This window comes from Lissotriton helveticus, chromosome 2_1, assembly GCF_964261635.1.
Source record: "Lissotriton helveticus chromosome 2_1, aLisHel1.1, whole genome shotgun sequence".
Lineage (NCBI taxonomy): Eukaryota > Metazoa > Chordata > Amphibia > Caudata > Salamandridae > Lissotriton > Lissotriton helveticus.
In genome coordinates this window covers 1,442,136,748-1,442,158,040 of record NC_136059.1, presented here as the reverse complement: position 1 = coordinate 1,442,158,040, position 21,293 = coordinate 1,442,136,748, and the positions used below count along the sequence as shown (strand labels likewise).

Here is a 21,293-nt window from a genome sequence, read left to right as displayed (position 1 = left end):
AAATATTGTCGAAATATTCGGACTCTGATCCTTCACTTCTAGTGTCAGGTTGCCATGATTCTCCTGATGTTTGATTCATGGGTGGGAGGGTATTGAGGATCCGCTTCCAAACTGTTTAGCGATTATATTGATGCCAATTTTAATTTTGTACTTGATAGCACGGACCTCTCGAAGAATTTTAATGTTCCATGTCTATCCTGTGTTTGTACCAATTCACCCTGTTATCATTGGATGTATACATGGCACCGGATATGTCTGTTTATTTTTTGCTTTAAAACAATAAAAAGATTTATAAAAAAAAAAAAAATGGCTTTATGTGGGCATCCAGGCGCACGCTACGGTGCCCCTCAATGTCCTGCAAGCTAAATGGGTGGAAGACGTGGGTCAGTAGATTTCGGACAGATAATGCTGCTATATTGGAACACCCCAAAAAAAGTGACCCAAAATGCAAAATTTTAATGTATTCAATATATGGTCCTACACAGGGTCGTGCTTAAGCCACCCCACCTACAGTGGATGTTCCCAAATATACATCAATGCCCTAGATGCCAGTTGGAGGAAGCAGATTTAACACATATGCTGTGGGCATCCCCGTGCCTGAGAGAGTTTTGAGGGGAGGTCCGACGTCACTTGGAGGTAGCCACACACACCAATATTGCTGACTCTGTGTTGGAGTGCCTAGTAGGCCTACGCAAACGTCCAGCCTCACATAAGGTACAACTCCAATTCCTTGACCATGCACTCATCATAGCCAAAAGATCCCTAACCATGAGATGGAAGTCATCAAAACCTTCTACGACATACACCTGGCACAGTGAAACGCTACGTTGGGGCTGTGCAGAAAGCGCTGCTATATGTCTGAGAGGAGGCCTGTGGGCTCCAGAAGAAACAGATATCCATGAAATGGGATGTCATGTATGAAGCCTTTAAAAGTATAGACCCTGATCTCACACCTACAACCCCGAACACACAATAGGCAACTCTGGGCACACAGGAGTATACTGAACAAATGATTAGGCTAAGGGGCACAATCAATATAAAACAGACGGACATGCAAATTGCACTTGGACGTAAACTATACATTTTATATTGTGAAGTTTGCTGGAACACAGTTGGAAGGAGGGTTGGGTAGTTTGTGTCATATAACGTTTGCCTACATTCATGATACCTGCGAAATTAAGGAAAAGATTATGTACATGTACGACATAAGATTCCATGATGACCCAGTACTTCATTGCAGAGCACTGTCACTTTTAACTATATGATATAACACTGGACATAATGTAATGTACAGGCTTTTTGTTACTGCCAAGTATGGCCAATATAATTGGAAAACCAATAAAGTATGTTAAAAAAAAAGTGCATTTGGACTAGTAAAGTTGCCAAATAGGGAAGGAGTAATAAGACGTCCACAATATTATGGTTGTATCTAATCCATCAACAAATGTATTGCTTTAATCTGGTTGTTAAACCAATATAAACCCACCTTTTTGTCGAGGCTTGTATCCAATTTCAGGTCAACGTACACAGGTTGTTTTGGGTAAGTGAAGTCTAATTGCTGATACTTTTTCAACATTTCAACAGCATTCTCTATCTCGTAGGTGGGCCATCGATAGTATTTATTGACATACACATCATCAGTGGGTTCCCATGCTGTCAAGCCAAATGGCTTATGCCGGCTTCGGTCTTGTCGCTTCAACTCCAGTTCTTCTTTAGAGAGCCTGACCTCCACAGCCTTCACATCACTTGATCCCTTCTTTGTGACTCTTTTGAAAAAAGGGAGAGAAAAATAAAATTCAGTCTAGAAAACCACATTATCTCACATAATCAATTGCTGTTGTTGTCTAGATTTCTAATTGTTATGCTGCATAATCCCTGCATTCACAAAGCATCATATATCGGGCTTACATAACAATTATTTTCTTGCAGGTTTAAAAGGGAAGTAACACCAAATAAATTTAAAGAGCGATAAATGTTCTGAAGAAAATACACGGATGGATACAAGATGCAAAGACGCAAGGTCTGCAAGGTGAAGGGTAGAAAAAAGATGGTTATCAGCCAATTTTTTTTGTATAACAACGAAAGGAAAAAATAAATATCAGATTTTGATTAAATCAATCACACAGCAATGAATTCATTGCAGAATACAAATGTTAAACGATAGCACGCATCTTTTCACAGAGACCATTTCCATTTCCGATTGTATGACATTCTTCACAAAATCCTGCGCATACACATAAAATCGCAATGTAAAAGTCTAACATTGTCTCCCTCGTGTATCCTATTACCAGGCTTTCCCACTCCTCGGAAACAAGGGGACCAGATACTGCCATGCAAAGCATAAGGGACATTCTAATAACGTATAAACAGTGTCAAATATGATTTCATCATGGGGCGCGCAACCAAGATGGCCGCACAGCGGTGAAGCTCCGGCGACCCGGACAGCAAATGTTAATTTAATCCGCTAAACCACTTGTAGTATTGGGTTTGTTATATTTATTATTTATTTCTTTAGAGTTTAGAATTTAATGGTGTTCTCATTCTGTTTTCCAATGCTGTGTCGTGTACATTCTAGGCATCTGTTATTGTCACTTGAATACTGGCTGTTTACTTGACTGGATGCTGATCTGTGTTATCCAAATAAAGGAACTGTTTATCATCTACTTCTGCATTTTCAATTCATGGATACTACACCAGTGCTCTAAAGGGGGGTGCTGCGCCTGTAGGCCCTAGCCCAGACAGAATATTGGCCTGTACTGAAAAGTGCCCCCAACAGTGATATAGTGGTGCGACTGTCTCGGTTGAAGCGGGAAGGAGCTGTTACTGCTCCTAGTAGGCGGGCGAGACATACAAGGGAGCCGCCACCTTCGTGAAAAGGTATAATACATTTAAGGGGCGCTGCACCCACATCACGGTACAAAAGGTGGTGGTGATGGACGGAGCATCTGAACCAAGCAAACACTCATGCCCAGTCAAAAGATCTGGGTTTAATCCATCACCATTCTTTAGCCCACTCTGGAGACTCCCGGCCGGCAGGAAATCAAGCAGTGAGCCCTACACAAGGGACAGAAAAATATAACAGCAGAACACCTTCTCTCTCCCTAAGCGTGCACACTGCTGACGCCCCAGCACCGCACACGCGCATTCGGAGGGGGTGTGAACTGCTGGAGTGGCACCCCATGAGCCTGGGGGGAGCCGGAGGAATAGACATCAGCCCCAGCTCTGCTGCCCGGGCGATCTTTGGCTTAGGGAGACGAGCTCGAGCTTCCGGGCTGCTCCAGACGCTTCACTGGCTCCCCATTAGGAAGCGGATCCAGTTTAAATCCTTGACCCTGATGCATAAAGCTCTGCATGGATCAGGAGCGGGATATCTGCAGCGGAGACTGATTTTTTATCGTCCAGCTCGTTCCCTCCGCTCGGAAGCTCTTTGTAAAGCGGTGGTTCCACGGGTGAGGAAGGCCCGTGCGGGAGGGCGGTCTTTTGGCTGCAGAGCCCCCCAGCTTTGGAATCTGCTTCCATTTTCTCTTCGGAGTACTGCCAACCTGCTCCAGTTTAGGAGGGGCCTGAAGACCTGGCTTTTTAACTCCTAGTCTGTTTTAACTGTCTACTGTTTTTGCTTTGTTCTGTTGTCTGTTTTTAGCTGTGTTGTGTTATTTCATTATGAGTTGATGGTGGAAAGCGTCGGGACACTCCTTGTGAGTAGCTGTACGCTATACAAAAGCTTAATAACATAACATAACATAACATAACCATGCTAAATCCTCCAAGCCGTGGCAGTTCGAACAATACTCCCTGAATTTTCATAACACTGCCATGCTCGCAGCAGTTCACAGCTCACAGCACAGTCACAAACCGCGGACCGCTGCATCGCCTAGCTTCGCGGTTACAGACCCATCAATCCATCAACCCGGCCCCCAATCCGCTTACCATTGGCGTGATTCTGAGGGGGAGAAAGGCGGTGGAGAGCAGCGAGAGGAGACATCAAGGGGGAATTGGGCTGTTTAGAGATCTGCAGCTTCAGGTCTCTAGTCCCTAGTCCCCCAGTGCAGACTTCAGTCTTTCTTTCTTTTCAGAGTTTTATATAGCGCGAACTAGACCCAAACCAAATCAGGTATCAGAGCGCTTTACATTATTTTTCCAGTTACGTTACATGAGTTCACACTTTCATTTTAGGCACGGGGAGATTAAGTGATTTGCCCAGAATCACAGGAGGTTTTGTGACAGGTGCACTTCGTTGTCTCTAAAAACTAAAGGCTCCTCCAACCAAATCCCTCCGTGTGAGATCACTTTGATGTCCTTGTCCCTGCAAAACAGTCTCATTGCCCTATTGAGTTTCCTTCGTGCCTTCTCAATTGCCCCGTGCTTCATCGCCCCTCTCCAAACTTTCCTGGGGACCAATTCCGTCCAGGCAATGCAGGTCCCTGCAAGCCTAGACTTCAACACCTCCAGATCCCTCTGCATAAGCTGTAAAAGCGCCAAACCTGACAGCTTTACCAAGTCATTTTCTCCCAGATGTATAATCAACAAATCCGGGCATCCTCTTTGGCAGTCCCGCCCCCAGCTCGTGGAGAGGAGGCTGAGGGCTTCCGTGTACTGTTTCTGCTGGGTGCTGCTGCTCCTGCTGGGGGTATGCTAGTGTGGGACCTGTTGCACAAGTTACTACTTGTGTAACGATATATCTGTAAGAGACATTAGTTAGTGAGAGATTCCTTACCTTAGAATATCCCCAGGCGTCAGACTGGATCCGTAAAGTTTCGCTTAGCAGTACCCCCGCGCATCAGTAGGATGCGTCCTGCGGCTACGCGTCCGTCGCTGGCGTCGTATGCACCGAGATGACGTCACGGAGACTACTTAGGCACCACCCATGCACGCTGACATCAGTTCTGTACACAACTTTCCGCGCCAGGAAAATAAGAGCCATGCAAGATACTGACCATTGGTGCATAAAACTAGGGCCCTAAACAGGGATGAACTTAACCCTAGTAATCAGTTCGCAGAACGGGGAGGATGGGTGGGGCATGAAAGAGACACGTTAGTGATAGATTCCTTACCTTAGAATAGATATCCCAGCAATACCAACCCTGGTGGGTCTGCAAACAAAATGACACCAGGAAGTCACGGAGAACAGAACGGCCAAAGAAGCAGTCTCTCCGGACTGGACTGTCAAGGCATTAGTGCTTGGTAAACGTGTGCAGCGAGGCCCACGTAGCTGCCTGACAAAATGTCCTGCAAGGGAACGCCGCGTCCCAAGGCAGTAGTGGCTGCAGTGGCCCTGGTCAAATGGGCACGCAGCCCCACAGGAGGCTACTTCTTGGCCAAGGAGCAACTTACTTTGATGCACAGAATGACCCACCGGGAAATGGTCCGTTTGTGCACAGCCGACCTTTTTTGGTGTGTACGCTGCAGATAGAAAGCTAGCGCACGTTTTGGGTCCAGACGGTGGAGCCTCTCCTACTCCCTGGAAGGAGGCGGAAAGAAGGTGGGCAAAGTGATGGTCTGCCCGATGTGGAAGGACGTGACAACCTTAGGCAAGAAAGAGGGACGGGTCCATAGAACCACCTTGTCCGGATGAACTGAAAGGGACTGAGGTTTGGAAGAAAGAACCTGGAGCTCACTCACTCTTCTGGCAGAGGTAATAGCTGCCAGGAAAGTGTCTTTAAGGTGAGAAGACGTAAGGGACAGTTGTGAAGAGGCTCAAATGGAGCGCACATTAAGTAAGTCAAGACAAACTGCACCTCTGTTTGTCCTGCACCTCTGAGGCGGAAGCCGGAGGTTACACTCGTCTTTTTTAACAATTTTGTCTCTGTTGTCTTTCACATTTTAAACTTGCTACCTTAACTAGAGCTCTACTCTGGGCTAAACCGCCACTCAGGCAGTCTTATTCAGCGGAACTAGCGCTGTCTAGGGACACTGTTTGTTCTCACGATCGCCATCGCAGCAGAAGCGAGGCCACGCCCACCGGACAGGCCACGCCCACAATCCCAGCCAATAAAAACCAGCGCTGACTAAAAGCGCGCCCACTTTGAAACTGCACCTCTGAGGCGGAAGCCGGAGGTTACACTCGTCTTTTTTAACAATTTTGTCTCTGTTGTCTTTCACATTTTAAACTTGCTACCTTAACTAGAGCTCTACTCTGGGCTAAACCGCCACTCAGGCAGTCTTATTCAGCGGAACTAGCGCTGTCTAGGGACACTGTTTGTTCTCACGATCGCCATCGCAGCAGAAGCGAGGCCACGCCCACCGGACAGGCCACGCCCACAATCCCTCTCCCCAAATGTGCCTCCCACGCAAGCGCAGCGGACGAGCGCAGCGGGAGCGCCGTTCGCGCGCCAAAGGCGCACCAAAGGCAAGCCCGTCTGGGCCCGTCCGGGCCCAGACGGACCTAGGGCCAGAGACCCTGTCCCGTATCCCGGATACCCCGTATGACCGCATAGTGTATACCGGCGACACGCTTCGTGCACTCCAACCGAAGACTATCTCGGCCTGCTACCACACGCACACCGAAGGTAAACCCTTCTTTAACTGTAGACGCTGCACTCCGACTCCCATCAGCCCAACAAAACCTGGACTCAAGATGGGACTTCTCAACTGCCGCTCCCTTCCAAAACATGCGCTCGAAACAAATCTGCTAATTCAAGATAATGACTTTGATCTGCTCTTTCTCACGGAGACGTGGCTATCAGACAGCACTGACTCGGACATTGTCGCGGCCCTTCCCCCAGGGTACCTTTGTCAAGCCCAACACAGACCCAAAGGGAGGGGAGGGGGGGTAGCCATTATCTTTAAGGAGCAACTTATCTGCAGAACCTCCAACGCCGATATCGAGGACTGCGAAAGCTGTCAATTCTCCATTCAATCCTCCCCAGCTCACTCCCTGTCAGGACTATTGATCTACCGCCCCCCGGGCACCCCTGGGAAATTCCTCAACGCCGTCACTGAATCAGCCTCTCAACTAGCACTTTCCGTCTCCAACTTCCTCATCCTAGGCGACCTAAACTTACATTTTAATGATACCACGGACCGGATAGCCGCCGACCTTCTCCAAGACCTATCGTCATTCAACATCCGACTGATCAATAATGAGCCCACCCATGAGAAGGGACACCTACTGGATCCCGTCCTCACTAACGTGACAACCATCACGACCAGGCCACCTGTGATCCTCCCATGGACGGACCACTCTCTTGTTCCTATCTCCTGGGAAATACCCACCACCAACCCTCTAACCACCAAAACTCAGGTCACTGACAGACGGTGGCACAAACTCCCATCCGGTGAATGGGCCGCCGCCCTTGCAGACTCTTCTCCTGAACTTTCCATCGACCCTGCCACAGCAGATAAGCAGTTCAACGAATGGATCACCACCTCGTTGGATGCACTTATTCCCAAAACTTCCTCCTTCAAACATCTTAAAAGAGTTTCCTCGGCCCTATGCTACACTCCCGAGCTAAAAGCCCTGCGCCAAGAGTGCAAGAGAACGGAACGCTCCTGGAGGAAAGACAAATCGAAAATAAACAAAGACGTTTATTCCACCTCTCTCTCAAATTATAAAACTGCTATCCGAAAAACTAAGAGCTCTTTCTTCCAGGAAAGAATAGAGAAAGCAGTATGCTCCAGCAAGGAATCCTATGCCATTTTAAAAGATCTTCTTAAAACTCCAGTACACGGACCGAGACACCTCACAGACCCCAAAGATGACCTGATAAAATGCCAACAATTGGCGGATTTTTTTCATGAAAAAATACGAAAAATTCTCGATTCAATTCCCCCCGTGATCCCGTGCGAAGTAAACACTCTTCTGCACCTCCCTACAACTAGCTGTCTCTCCTCTTGGGGTCAAGTCACGACCGAAGAAGTGGGAAATACGTTAAAATCCATAAAAAGCGGCTCTCCCAGGGATTCCGCCCCGCTCCGAATCCTCAAGGAGGTAGCCCCCACGATTATTCCCCCTTTGACCCATCTGATCAACACCTCACTCCAACAGGGAGTTGTACCCCCGAGTTGGAAGGCGGCAGTTGTGAAAGCTCTGCTAAAAAAACCCTCGCTTGACCCCGAAAATCTGGCTAACTACAGGCCCATTTCCCTACTCCCAGGAATCAGCAAGATTGCTGAAAAACTGGTTAATAAAAAAACTCTCCCAGTTCCTGGAGGCCAATAACATACTAAAAAGTTCCCAGACGGGCTTTCGTCCAGGGCAGGGCACGGACATCGCCCTCCTAGCTGCGGTAGAGGAGGCCAGAGCGCTATTGGACGGAGGAGGATCAGTGGCAGTGATCCTCCTCGACCTAAGTGCGGCCTTCGATACCGTCAACCACCAACTCCTCATTAAAAGACTCAAAGGAGCTCGTATAGACGGTTCGGCCCTAGCCTGGCTCTCATCTTTTCTGGATCAACGGACCTACCAGATCTGGGAGAATAACGCCCGCTCCTCCGAAGTTCCCCTCCAATGTGGCGTGCCCCAGGGCTCCTCCCTGAGCCCCACATTATTTAATATCTATATGTCCACATTGGAGGAGGTCATCATCCCATTCGGAGTGAGCGTCGTCAGTTACGCTGACGACACACAATTAGTTGTATCACTATCCCACCCCAGTCAACAACCGGCAGACTTATATAACTGCCTGGCGCAGGTCCAAAGCTGGATGAACACTTGAGCCCTAAAATTAAATGGCTCGAAAACGGAGGTTTTGCTCTTCGGCTCGAAAGGACTCACACTCCCCCCGAATATCTGGCCAGCCTGCCTGGGCCCTCCTCCCGAACCAAAAGAAGAAGTGAAAAGTCTGGGAGTGTGGCTCGACATCGACCTCACGTTTGCTGTGCAGGCAAAGAAAGTAGCCGGGACTTGTTTCGGGCTCATGAAATCGCTAAGGAAAGTCCTGCCCCTCTTGCCCATCAACTCCCAAAAGCTGTTAATTCAAGGCCTCGTACTTTCGAGGCTTGATTACAGCAATGTGATCTATCTGGGCGCCCCCGAAGCGACGCTGAACAAGCTCCAGAGAATCCAGAACACCGCGGCTCGGATTCTTACAAAGACCCCGGCCAGAGCTTCGGCCAAACCGGCCCTCAAACTCCTCCACTGGCTTCCCATAAGGGAGCGGGTCAAATTCAAGGCCCTGTGTCTAGCTCACAAATTACTACCAAATCAAGGCCCTCCTGTCCTTAGGAAACTCATCACACCCTACAAACCCTCAAGATCCCTCCGATCGGACACGGAAAACTTCATCGCTATCCCCAGATTCAAGAAAGCCCGGTCCGGAGGAAGACGTTTCTCAATCCATACTGCTCGACTCTGGAATTCGCTTCCCCGCGACCTGCGACTCGAACCACATTATCTCCGCTTCAGAAAACGGCTTAAAACTCACCTTTTTCCCCAGTGAATCCTACTTCTTCCTTAACATTGATTCTCTTTGCCCTCCCTTCCCCTCCTCTCTCTTTTTCCCTTTTTCTCTTCTGTTCCTCCTATTTCAGGAGATAGGATCTTGCCAGCGCTGGGATACCCCCGGGTGACTACGCGCTTTACAAAAATAAATAATAATAATAATAATAATTCAAGTCTCACTGAGGCATTATGAAAGGCACAGGAGGAAATGTGTGCGTAATACCTTTGAGGAAACGGTTAACAACCGGACACTTAAAAAGAGAAGGCTGATCAGGAAGCCTTAGAAAGGCGGAGATGGCAGAAAGATAACCTTTGATGGTACCCAGAGCAGAGCCCTGCTGAGCCAGAGATAGAAGGAACAGAAGGACCTCAGAAAGAGGGGCAGAAAGGGGATCCACAGCCTTTGCTGTGCACCATGCCACAAATGTGTTCCACCTGCAGGCGTATACCGTTTTAGTGGAGGGATGCCTGGCTGCCAGAATGACATCACAGACTTCGGAAGGAAGGTCGAAAGCTGTCAACTGTCGCCGCTCAATCTCCACGCATGGAGGTGGAGGCTGGACATGTTCGGGTGCAGGACCGTCCTCTGCTGCTGCGACAGAAGATCCTCCCGGAGAGGCAGACGGATCAGGATATTGACCGCCATGCTGAGTAGCTCGTGATACCAGTATCTTCGAGCCCAGTCCGGAGCCACAAGAATGACTTAGGCCCAGTCGCGCCTAATCTTCTTCAGCACTCTGGGCAGAAGTGGTTTAGGCGGAAAGGCGTACAACAGAGCGCACTCAAGACGAAAAGCGTATCCGAGCGAGTGCCGCCTTGGAAATTCCAACGCGCAGAACGGAGGACATTACGCATTCTCTTCAGTGGCAAATAGATCTAACCAAGGCTCTTCCCACTGCAGAAAGAGACCTCGCACCACGTCAGAGTTCAGACGCCATTCGTGATCCACCATGCACCGCGGCTGAGTTTGTCCGCCCTGGCGTTCAGAGAACCTGCCAGGTGTTGAACCATCAAGGTAATGCCTTGATGTTCCAGCCATGTCCAGAGGTGCAGAGCCTCCTACTGACATAGGGTCCACGACCCCACCCGCCCTGTTTGTTGCAATACCACATGGCGGTGGTGTTGTCCATCAACACCTGCACCGCACTTTCCCGAACAGAGGGAAGGAATGCCTTCAGTGCAAGTCGGATCGCCTGCAGCTCCAGAAGGTTGATATGGAGCCGGGACTCCGCCGGAGACCAGAGGCCTCTGATCTCCGCCTCTCCCAAGTGGCCTCCCCATCCCAGGAGGGACGCATCCATCATTACCGTATGCTCTGGTTGGGGAAGGGAGAGGGATCTGCCATTGACCCAATTGCCATTCGTGAGCCACTCTCAAGTGTCGTGCAGTGCCCTCCGAGATCTGTACATGATCGGACAGGTTGCCCTGATGCTGCGCCCACTGGAACTTCAGGTCCCACTGCAGAGCCCGCATATGCCATCTGGCATGTTGCACTAGCAGGATGCAGGAGGTCATCAGGCCCAGGAGCCGGAGGGTCATACTGACTGACACCCGGGATAGAGCCTGAAAGATCGGAATCAGAGCCTGAATATCGAGGACTTGCTGCTCCTGAGGATGGACCCAAAACTGCGTCGAATCCAGAACCGCTCTGATGAAGGGGAGCTTCTGAGAGGGACTCAGGTGCGACCTCGGCACGTTGATGGAGAACCCCAACAAATGCAGGAGGTCGGCCGTAGTCTGAAAGATGGGCGACAACTGCCTGGGGCGAGCCCGCCTTTAACAACCAGTCGGCGAGGTAGGGGAAGACTGACAGCCCTAACCTGCGCAAATGAGTTGCGACCACCGCCATCACTTTCGTGTACACCAGAGGGGCACTGGTAAGGCCGAAGGGGAACACGGTAAACTGAAAATGCTCCTGGCCTACCATGAACCGCAGGTAACGCCTGTGGGCCGGCAGGACAGGGATGTGAAAATATGCATCCTGAAAGTCCAACGCTACCATCCAGTCTCCAGGGTCGAGGGCAGCCAAGACCTGAGCCAGAGTCAGCATCTTGAACTTCTCCTTCCGGAGGAAGCGACTGACGTTCCGGAGGTCCAAGATAGGATGCAGACCACCCTTTGTCCTTCTTGGGGACCAGAAAGTAGTAGGAATAACAACCACTCCTACTTCTGGCCCAGGAATGCACTCGATGGCCCCCTTGGCCAAGAGGGCCGTGACTTCCTGTTGGGAAGAACTAAATGATCCCCCAACATGCGGTGGCACCGAGGTGGCATGGCTGGAGGGGAGGATTGAAAGGGAAGGGAGTAACCCTTGCGGATCAGCTGCAGCACCCACTTGTTCGACGTGATATCGCGCCAGTGGGGGAGGTGGTGGCGGATCCTGCCACCCACCGGTGTGGAGTGCTCCACGAAGCTTGGATTAGGAAGGTTTGGAGGTAGGAGCAGCGGGGGTAGAGGTGGACTGACCCGCACGCTGATTCCCAGACCCGCCCTTGCGGAAGCCGCGACCACGGCCACGCTGAGGCTGTTTCTGCACAGGCTTGTTGAAGGAACATGCCTGGTTACCTCTGCCCTGGCCACGAAAGGAACGAAAACCAAGAGTTGCCGGATTCTTTGCAAAAAGACCCAAGGACTAGGCCATGGCCCGCAAGTCCTTAAAATGCTGAAACGCACAGTCAGCCTTGTCACCAAACAGGCGGGTGCCATCAAAGGGCATATCCATGAGCGAACCCTGGACATCGGGTGAGAATGCAACCAGGCGTGGCGTCGCAACACCACTGTTGTAGAAATCGCCCTCCCCAACGAGTTTGCGGTGTCCATAGCACACCAAATGTTGAACTTAGCCGCATCCTTACCTTCAGCAATCGCTTGAGAAAGGACAGCTTGGACCTCCTCAGTGCACTGAGGCAACACTGGAGCAACGGAATCCCACATTGCGTGGGAGTAGCGGCTCAACAAGCAGGCGGTGTTCACTGACCGCACCTCCAAGCTGGCCGAAGAGAACAACCGCTTACCAATCTGTTCCAGTTTCTTAGAGTCCTTGTCCTGCGGAGCCGTAGGAAAGGTATTCTGAGACGTAGAGGCCTGGATGACCAGACGCTCAGGCGTGGGATGGGTAGTCAGGAAGGCAGGGTCACCAGGCAGTGGCCCCAGTGGCAGGCCGCAACCAAGTGTCCAATAGGACTTCGGTGAGGGCGTCATTTAAGGGGAGCAAGGGCTCCGACAAAGTAGCACCTCGGTGAGGAGGTTAGTTTTGAGGGCCACCGTGGGGAGGTCGTGGTTGAGGGCCTCAGCAGCCCGACGGAGCACCATCGGGTAGGAAGCGCCCTCCTCCATCATTGGCGTTGGTGAGGCAAACCCCGGGTCAGACATCGAGATCGCCGGCATCCTCCAGATCAGCCACCCAATCCTGCTCGGAATCACACTGACGGGCAAGAGGGTCCTCGGATCCTTCCCAGTCCTCCTCTGCCTCCGGCGCAGGTCGCGGCGGCAGGGTCGGAGCCGGAGAAGGAACAAACGGCATCGGAAACGGCGCCAAGAATGGCACGGGCCAGGGCCGTGCCAGCGCTGCCTCCCAATGCGGATCCCAGTTCGGAACAAAATGTTAATGTTAATGTTAATTTGGAATTTATAAAGCGCGAACTGTCGCTCCGAAAGGAGCATCCTGGCGCTGTGGAGGGGGGAAATTAACAGACGTGAGATCTATATGGCAGCCAGTACATAAGCATCTGACAGGGTAAAGAGCCAAGTTTTAAGTTGGTTACGAAAAAGAACTTCTCGATCAAGTTGCCTTAGCTCCTTTGGCATCCCATTCCATGCCCTAGAGGACAGGACACTGAGGGTTTTTCCACCTTTAGTTTTGTAGTGGAAGGCGGGAATGTTGGCTAAGTTGCAGCCTGCTGATCTCAGGGCTCTAATGGGGCAGTAGCGGGAGTATCTTTTTGAGAGATACTTAGGGCCGATATTATTTAAAGCTCTGAAAGAGGTCAACAAGATTTTGAAGAGAATCGTTTTGTGTAGGGGAAGCCAATGTAGTTTTCTAAGAGCCGCAGAGGCCGATGATTTTCTGGGCAGCTTCAGTGCCAAACGGGCCGCTGCATGTTGGACACTTTGTCGTTTTTTCAATGTCATTTTTTTTACTCCAGCCATAAGACTATTACAATAGTCGAGGCGGGAAAGTATTAGGGCCTCTGCCACAGACTTTCTTACATCAATGGGGAGAAAGTCAAAGAATTTTTTCAGTGATTTGATGATGTTGAAACAGCTACCTGCCAAACTCCTACCTTGCTGGTCGAAAGATAGCGATGAATCAAAAAGAATGCCCAAATTCCTGGCCGTTTCTACAGAACCAGGAGGCGGAGTGGCTCCCTTAGGCCACCACTCATTGGGACTAAAGTTAACATCTTTCCCAATGGGCAGTATTTCCGTTTTTCCAGAATTGCATTTTAGACAATTGTCATTCATCCATTGGAAGACGTCGGTAAGACAATTCTGGAAGTTTTGTTCGGCCAGTCTGGAATTTTTGTCATGGGATACTATTAGTTGGGTATCATCAGCATATGATGTTACCAATATCCCATAGGATTCAATTAAATAGATAAATGGCGCCATATAAATGTTAAAGAGTAGGGGACTCAAGATGGAACCCTGGGGAACTCCTGAGATGACACTCTTCTCCTTTGAGCGAAAAGGCCCTAAGGCAATTGTCTGAGTTCTCTCTGACAAGAAGGATCTTATCCAATTTAGAGCCCCATCTGTTATTCCTCTTAGTCTCAACCTGTCAAGGAGGATTTTGTGGGAGATGGTATCGAACGCCGCCGATAAGTCAAGGAGAATCAGGACGGCGTTCTTCCCTTCATCTTGTATATTTTTGATGGCTTCCGCTAATTCCATCAGGGCCGTCTCCGTGGAGTGTTTTGGACGAAAGCCAGATTGAGGAGTGTAAAATATTATGTGTCTCCACAAAATTAGACAACTCTTGGTGGACCATGTGCTCGGTAATTTTACCAAGGACTGGAAGCAGAGATATGGGGCGGAGATTGGAAAGATCTGAAGGATTTTTATTTTGCTTTTTCATCAGGGGTTTGACTATGGCTTTTTTCCAATCCGGAGGAACGGTCCTGGAACGAAGTGATTCATTCACTATTTGATTTATTATGGGGTTTACGACCTCGACTATTTGATGAAGAATGTATGGAGGGCAGGCATCAGATGGCGATCCTGATTTACAGGACATGATGACCTCATAGGTTTGTGCAAGGGTTGCAGGCTTAAACATCGCAATGGTGTTCGGTGGGGAAAGCACGGGGCCATTAGTACTCGCTCTGATGGGATGTATTGTGGGAGAGAAGTCGTCCTGTAATTGTTTTATTTTATCATCAAAGTAGTCAGCAATCTGGTCACAGACGCTTTGCGACGGGGGATTTCTTGTTTCAGAATTGCCGGATGGGTAAATGATTTTACTATAGAGAAGATGGTTTTCTGTTTTTGCTGGGCTTCCTGAATGAGTTTTGTGTAATAAGCCCTTTTGGCAGTTTTAATGTTTGCAAAATAAGTATTCCTATGCTTTATGTACAGGCTTTTTGCTATTGAATCATAGTTCTTCCTCCAGTGTCTTTCCCCCTTTCTACACTGAAGATGCGCTTCTGCTAGAGACTTCGTATACCACGGAGCACTTATCTTTTTGGATTTCTCCTTATTTTTAGCAGGAAGTTTAGGTGGAGCAAGGTTATTGGCTGCCAGTTGCATCCACGTGTGAAACATTTTGGAGTCTTGTAGCACGTCACCGGTAAGACTAGGGACCTGTGACTGGGCTGAGGCCTTAAGCTGACTATTTTTCGTAATCAGAGCCCAGTTTTGACTGATGGAGGAAGATGGAATGGTTTTTACCATTTTCTGCATGTGACCCGTGTTTACCGCAAATGGGATAAAACAGTGATCAGTTCAGATTTGAGGGATTGGTGAGTGAGGAACTAAATGCGGAAAGTTAGAACATATCCCATCAAGCGTATGACCAGCTTGATGGGTTCTATTAGTTACTTTTTGTGATAGACCAAAGATCTCAAGTGTCTGGAGGAAGTTGGAAACCTGTGGATTTGCCTTGGCTTCTAATTGTAAGTTAAAATCTCCAAGGAGTGCAAAGCAAGGATAGTTCACAAGCAACTGTCCTAGGGATTCACCCAGGGAATCAAGAAAACCAGTCGGACTGTCTGGGGGACGGTATATTAAACCTCCTGTGAAGGACAGAGAGGCGTTGATCCTGATAGATAAACCCGCACTTTCAGCACATTTAAGATGGGTGAGGCTGAAAGTGTGGCACTTCAGGGGGTTTCTAATGATTATTGCAACGCCCCCTCCTCTACCACTCGTTCTATCTGCCCTGAAAATGTTATAATCAGGAGGTATGGCAATGGACAGGTCGGGATTGCTCCCCTCATTAAGTCAGGTCTCAGTTATGAAAAGGAAATCAAGATTGTGTGCACAAATCAGATCCTTAATGTCCTCATTATGGCTGCCCATTGATCGAGCATTTATTAGCCCTCCTTTGAGACTGGGGTGGCCACCAGAGGAAGAGTACATCTGAATTGGGGTCTCAAAAGGAGGTACGGGCGTAGTCCAGGAGCATGATCTACAAGTAAATGGGCCCCACATGTCTTCCATGTATAGTTGACAGGGGCACCTCTTTTGGAGGCTTAACCTTCTAAGATCGTCGGCTGTGTAAACAAGCCGAGGGAGGTTTAGACCAGCGTTTCCTGCGCCTGCCGCTGTCTTGGCGCAGACGGGCGCAGACGGGCTTGCATTTGGCGCGCCCGCTGCGCTGTCGCCACTTAGTGGGTTTAAGTGAAAAACAGGAAGTGTAGGGGTGGAGCCAAAAGTCATGAACCCCCTGAACACGAAACACTAGAGCACTAATCTTCAGGCGGGTCAAGATAATGTTCTTGACACCGCGTTAGCGCTCTAGGTAGAATGCCCCCCACAAATTAGATTAGCATGCGCAATTTCTAAAAACCCCACTAGCAGTTCCCAAAAGTTATTTTTTTTTAAAAAGAAAAGGATTCCGGTCACATTAAGTATTTTAAAACGATTATGGTCAAATTTAAAAAACGAGCTGTGGAAATTCGATCTTGGCAATGCCTTTCTGTGCAAAATGACAAGCACGCCACGGGAACCGGGGCAAGGGTGGGATAAACGGCACCCAGTGCGGAGCCGAGGGTAGAGCCAAGAGCAGCGCCGGCAGCGCTGCACCACGTGGCGCCAGAGCCAACCGTATAGGATCCTGTGGCGCCGGGTCTGGAGCTGCTGGTGGAGCCGCCGGGCCAACAGGATCTGGACACTGGACCGTAGGGCCCGAAGGCGCGCCGGCGGGAGCCCGAGACCTGAAAAGGCAGTCCACGGTAGAAAGAACCTCTTGCACCTGGTCGGGAGTCGCCGACGGACCAGGGTAGGGCAGGTAGACCATGGGACTAACAGCCCCTGTCCCCCTAATCCGCATCCGAGGAGCGACGGGGGGACGTTGGAGAGCGAACACGGTTCTTCGACTTCTTTTTATGATGTCGCTTACCAGAATATGAGGGTGAAGACTTGGAGCCCAAGAAGCGAAGGCTCCGGTCCCGCGAGCGGTCCCGGGAACGGCCCCTAGACCCGGAGCGGCCGTGAGAGGAATGCCGGGCCTCCAGCAATTTCCGGCGCTACTCCGCAAGGCCTTCGGGGCCATGGCTCGACAGTCCCAGGAGTCGTGATCAGTCTCCAGGCAGTAGAGGCAAACATCGTGGGGGTCCGCTACAAACATATTACGGCCACAGGTCCCACAAGACTTAAAGCCAGGCATCCCTACGTGCACCAGGAGAAAAAAGGGGGAGACAAAAAGTCTCAAAATAGTAGTCAAAAAGTGACTAAGGTACTTGCTCAATCCGGATCTGCGCTTGCTGGCACGGAAAAAGAAAGAACTGACTTCTACGCACATGGGTGGCGCCTAAGTAGTCTCCGTGACAACATCTCGGTGCATTCGACGCCAGCGACAGATGCGGAGGGGTACTGCTAAGCAAAACTTTCCTGATCCAGTTTGACGCCTGGGGATATTCTGGGGTAAGGAATATATCACTAACTAATGTCTCCTACAGATATATCGTTACACAAGTAGTAACTTGTGCAACAGGCCCCGCACCAGCAGACCCCCAGCAGGAGCAGCAGCATCCAGCAGAAACAGCACACGGAAGCCCTCGGCCTTCTCTCCGCGAGCTGGGGGCGGGACTGAAGTCTGCACTGGGGGACTAGGGAGCTGAAGCTGCAGGTCTCCAAGCAGCCCAATGCCTCCTTGATGTCTCCTCTCGCTACTCTCCACTGCCTTTCTCCTCTTTCTGAGGTCCTTCTGTTCCTTCTATCTCTGGCCCAGCAGGGCTCTGCTCTGGATACCATCAAAGGTTATCTTTCTGCCATCTCCGCCTTTCTAAGGCTTCCTGATCAGCCTTCTCTTTTTAAGTCCCCGGTTGTTAACCCTTTTTCTCAAAGGCATTACACACACATTTCCTGCTGTGCCTTTCATAATGCCTCAGTGGGACTTGAATCTTGTCTTGACTTACTTAATGTGCGCTCCATTTGAGCCCCTTCACAACTGTCCCTTACATCTTCTCACCTTAAAGACGGCTTCCCTGGTAGCCATCACCTCAGCCAGAAGAGTGAGTGAGCTCCAGGCTCTTTCTTCCAAACCTCCTTTCCTTTCAGTTCATCCGGACAAGGTGGTTCTAAGGACCCGTCCTTCTTTCTTGCCAAAGGTTGTCACGCCCTTCCATATCGGGCAGACCATCACTTTGCCCACCTTCTTTCCACCTCCGCATCCTTCCAGGCAGGAGGAGAGGCTCCACGAGTCTGAACACCAAAAGTGCACTCTCATTCTATCTGCAGCGTACAAAACAGTTCCAGGTGAATGATCAGCTCTTTGTTGGCTATGTGGGTGCCAAAAAAGGTCAGGCTGTGCACAAACGGACCATTTCCCGGTGGGTTGTTCTGTGCATCAAAGCATGTTACTCCTTGGCCAAGAAGGAGCTTCTTGTGGGGCTGCGTGCCCATTCGACTAGGGCAACTGCAGCCACTACTGCCTTGGGATGTGGCATTCCCTTGCAGGATGCACTGGCTCCCGGTCAACAAGAGAATCACCTTCCGGCTCCTCACCCACGCACACAAAGCCCTGCACAACCAAGGCCCAGGATACCTCAACAGCCGCCTCAATTTCTACGCTCCCAAACGCCAGCTTCGATCGACCGGCCACGCCCTCGCCGCCGTCCCCCGCATCCGAAGAGCCACCACAGGGGGAAGGTCCTTCTCCTACCTCGCCGCCAAGACTTGGAACTCCCTCCCGACCCACCTCCGCCTGACCCAGGACCAGCTCGCCTTCAGGAAGCAGCTCAAGACCTGGCTGTTCGAGCAGTAGCGGACGCCCCCTCCCCTAGCGCCTTGAGACCCTCCGGGTGAGTAGTGCGCTATACAAATGCTTTGATTGATTGATTGGTCAGGCAGCTACGTGGGCCTCGCTGCACACGTTTACCAAGCACTACTGCCTTGACAGTCAAATCTGGAGAGGCGGCTTCTTTGGCCGTTCTGTTCTCCGTGACTTCCTGGTGTAATTTTGTTCGCAGACCTACCACCGGGGTTGGTATTGCTGGGGTATCTATTCTAAGGTAAGGAATCTATCACTAACGTGTCTCTTTCAGATGCACAAGTTACTACTTGTGTAACGATATATCTGTATGAGACATTAGTTAGTAAAAGATTCCTTACCGCCCCAACCATCCTCCCCGTTCTGCGAACTGATTAATAGGCTTAGGGTCATCCCGGTTTAGGGCCCTAGTTTCATGCACCAATGGGCAGTATCTTGCATGGCTCTGCGTTCCTGGTGCGGAAAGTCGTGTACAGAACGGACGTCAGCGCGCATGGGTGGCACCTAAGTAGTCTCCGTGATGTCATCTCGGCGCATGCGACGCCAGCGTGAAGGGGTGATACAAGGTATCGGCGATCTCCTGGAGGAGACACGGCAACAGAGTACCAGTCTCTTCCAGCAGGTCCACCAGGGGAGTACACGGAGGGCGAGCGTCATAAAGGACGCATAGTAGCCAGCGAAGGTTTGCGCGATGGCAGTGGACGTTATCTGGTGGATCCTGGAGTCCGTCCGAATCTCGGGAACAATGTGGGTAACTTTGGAGTAGGACACTAGATTGTGGAGGAGTTTGCCATTGTTATCGCCCCACCAATAAATACGTGCCACCGAAGAGCGCCAGAGCATTTTTTCGGACTGTAACGAGATCCAACGAATCTCGTCGCGGACCATTGCAAGTTGTCGAGAGGAGTCATCGCTGCCGGTGGTCAGCTGGAGTCTCTCCAACCGAGCAGCCTGAGCTTCCAGCTGCACTAGCTGGGCAGCCTGCTCCACACGTTTCGCGAGGACCAGCCCTCTGGCCACTCCCCGAACGACCGCCTTGCCGGCCTCCCACAACGTCCCCGGTGAGGGAACAGATCCCGCATTAGTTGAGAAGTAGTGATGCAGTTCCTGCCCAAGGGATTCCACTAGCGCAAAGTCCTGTAGGAACCATGCGTTCAGCCGCCAAGTCGCCCGTGGCCCGACAGTGGAAGTTCCGATCCGAAGGGAGATGGGGGAGTGATCCGAGTTCCCCCTGGGCAATATCGCAGCCCCAGACACCAATTGGCAATCCGTTGCGGGCATCAGGATTAGGTCTATACGGAAGAGGGTATGATGGGCCGCTGAGGTGTGGGTATACTGTTCTTTGCGGGGGTTCCATACCCTCCAGATGTCACAAAGGCCAAGGGCAGATGACCAACCAGACAGATTCCCTGCAGAGGTAAGACGTTGTGCCGACGGGGGGGCCCGTCGCATCACGTGAAGGCTGCAGGACGGCGTTAAAGTCTCCCCCAACAACAGTTAGGCCCTGCGGAAGGGAAGAGATCACCAGCGTAAGGCGACGGAGGGTGGAGGCCAGGAGCGCGGGGGGAACGTAAGTGCACAGAAGGTTCAAAGGGCGTCCTTTAATCATCCCCTACACGGCCACCTATGTGCCCTGCGCATCAGTCTCGGCTCTAGCCAGGGTGAAGGGAAGCCCCTTCCCGAGTAGAATGGCAACCCCACGGGAGCCCCGCGCGACACCAGAGTGCCAGACCCTGTCAAACCCATAGCGGGCTAGGAAATTGCATTGTGAGCCCAAGAGGTGCGTTTCCTGGAGAAACAGAATGTCAGGCGTGTGGCGGTGGGCAGTGCGGAGAACAGCTGTGCGCTTAATTTGGTCGAGGAGGCCGTTAACATTCCAGGAGAGGATGTGGAAAGACCTATTGAGGGTGCAGAACATCTAGAGGGGTGGCATGTGGAAGAGCGGATGGTTGTGCAGGGCTGTCTTCAACCCCAGAAAAGACCCCCCCCCTCCCCCCCCCCGGGCCTCGAAGTGAGTGCGTGTGGTGCAATGATCTGTCTGCAGTCAGCGGGAGCATCAAGGAACGCTTGGCTACCAATGGGTACAGAACACAGCGGCCCGTAGGCGGCTAAAAACAACAAACTGTCGGGAGACAACGGTCTCCCCCCACCCCCCCCCCCTCGCCCCCCAACCTACACTTCTGAAGTGGAAGCATCTGTCGCCCTGAATCAACCCCAATCAATAACTATCTTACAGTGAGGTGATTGCTAATCTAAAACAGTTAGCTAACAAGCAATCAGGAACATGGCTGAGCTGGACCCCCTCCATGTATTCGGATGAAATGCTGGCAGCTGAAACATGAGTTAGTAAGTGTGAAGCCAGTAGTAGGCATCAGTCCCGGGACTACTATGAAGCTCTGGACCTCGACCGGCCCCTTCAGTAGAGCCAGGTCGGCCCCAGTTCATGGGGTCAGGAGCAGTCATGTTGCAGAGAGTCCCGAA

The 21,293-nt window shown here is 50.8% G+C and overlaps 1 protein-coding gene across 3 annotated transcripts in view; it reads right to left on the bottom strand.

Moving 5' to 3' along the window:
• MRPL1 (mitochondrial ribosomal protein L1) overlaps positions 1-21,293 on the bottom strand; it is a 549,098-nt gene that overhangs the window by 340,098 nt on the left and 187,707 nt on the right. For all 3 annotated transcript variants that reach the window (XM_078676360.1, XM_078676359.1, XM_078676361.1), the window contains exon 3: positions 1,487-1,766. In XM_078676360.1, the coding sequence (XP_078532486.1) occupies positions 1,487-1,766 (280 nt within the window). The remainder of the gene's footprint in view (positions 1-1,486; positions 1,767-21,293) is intronic.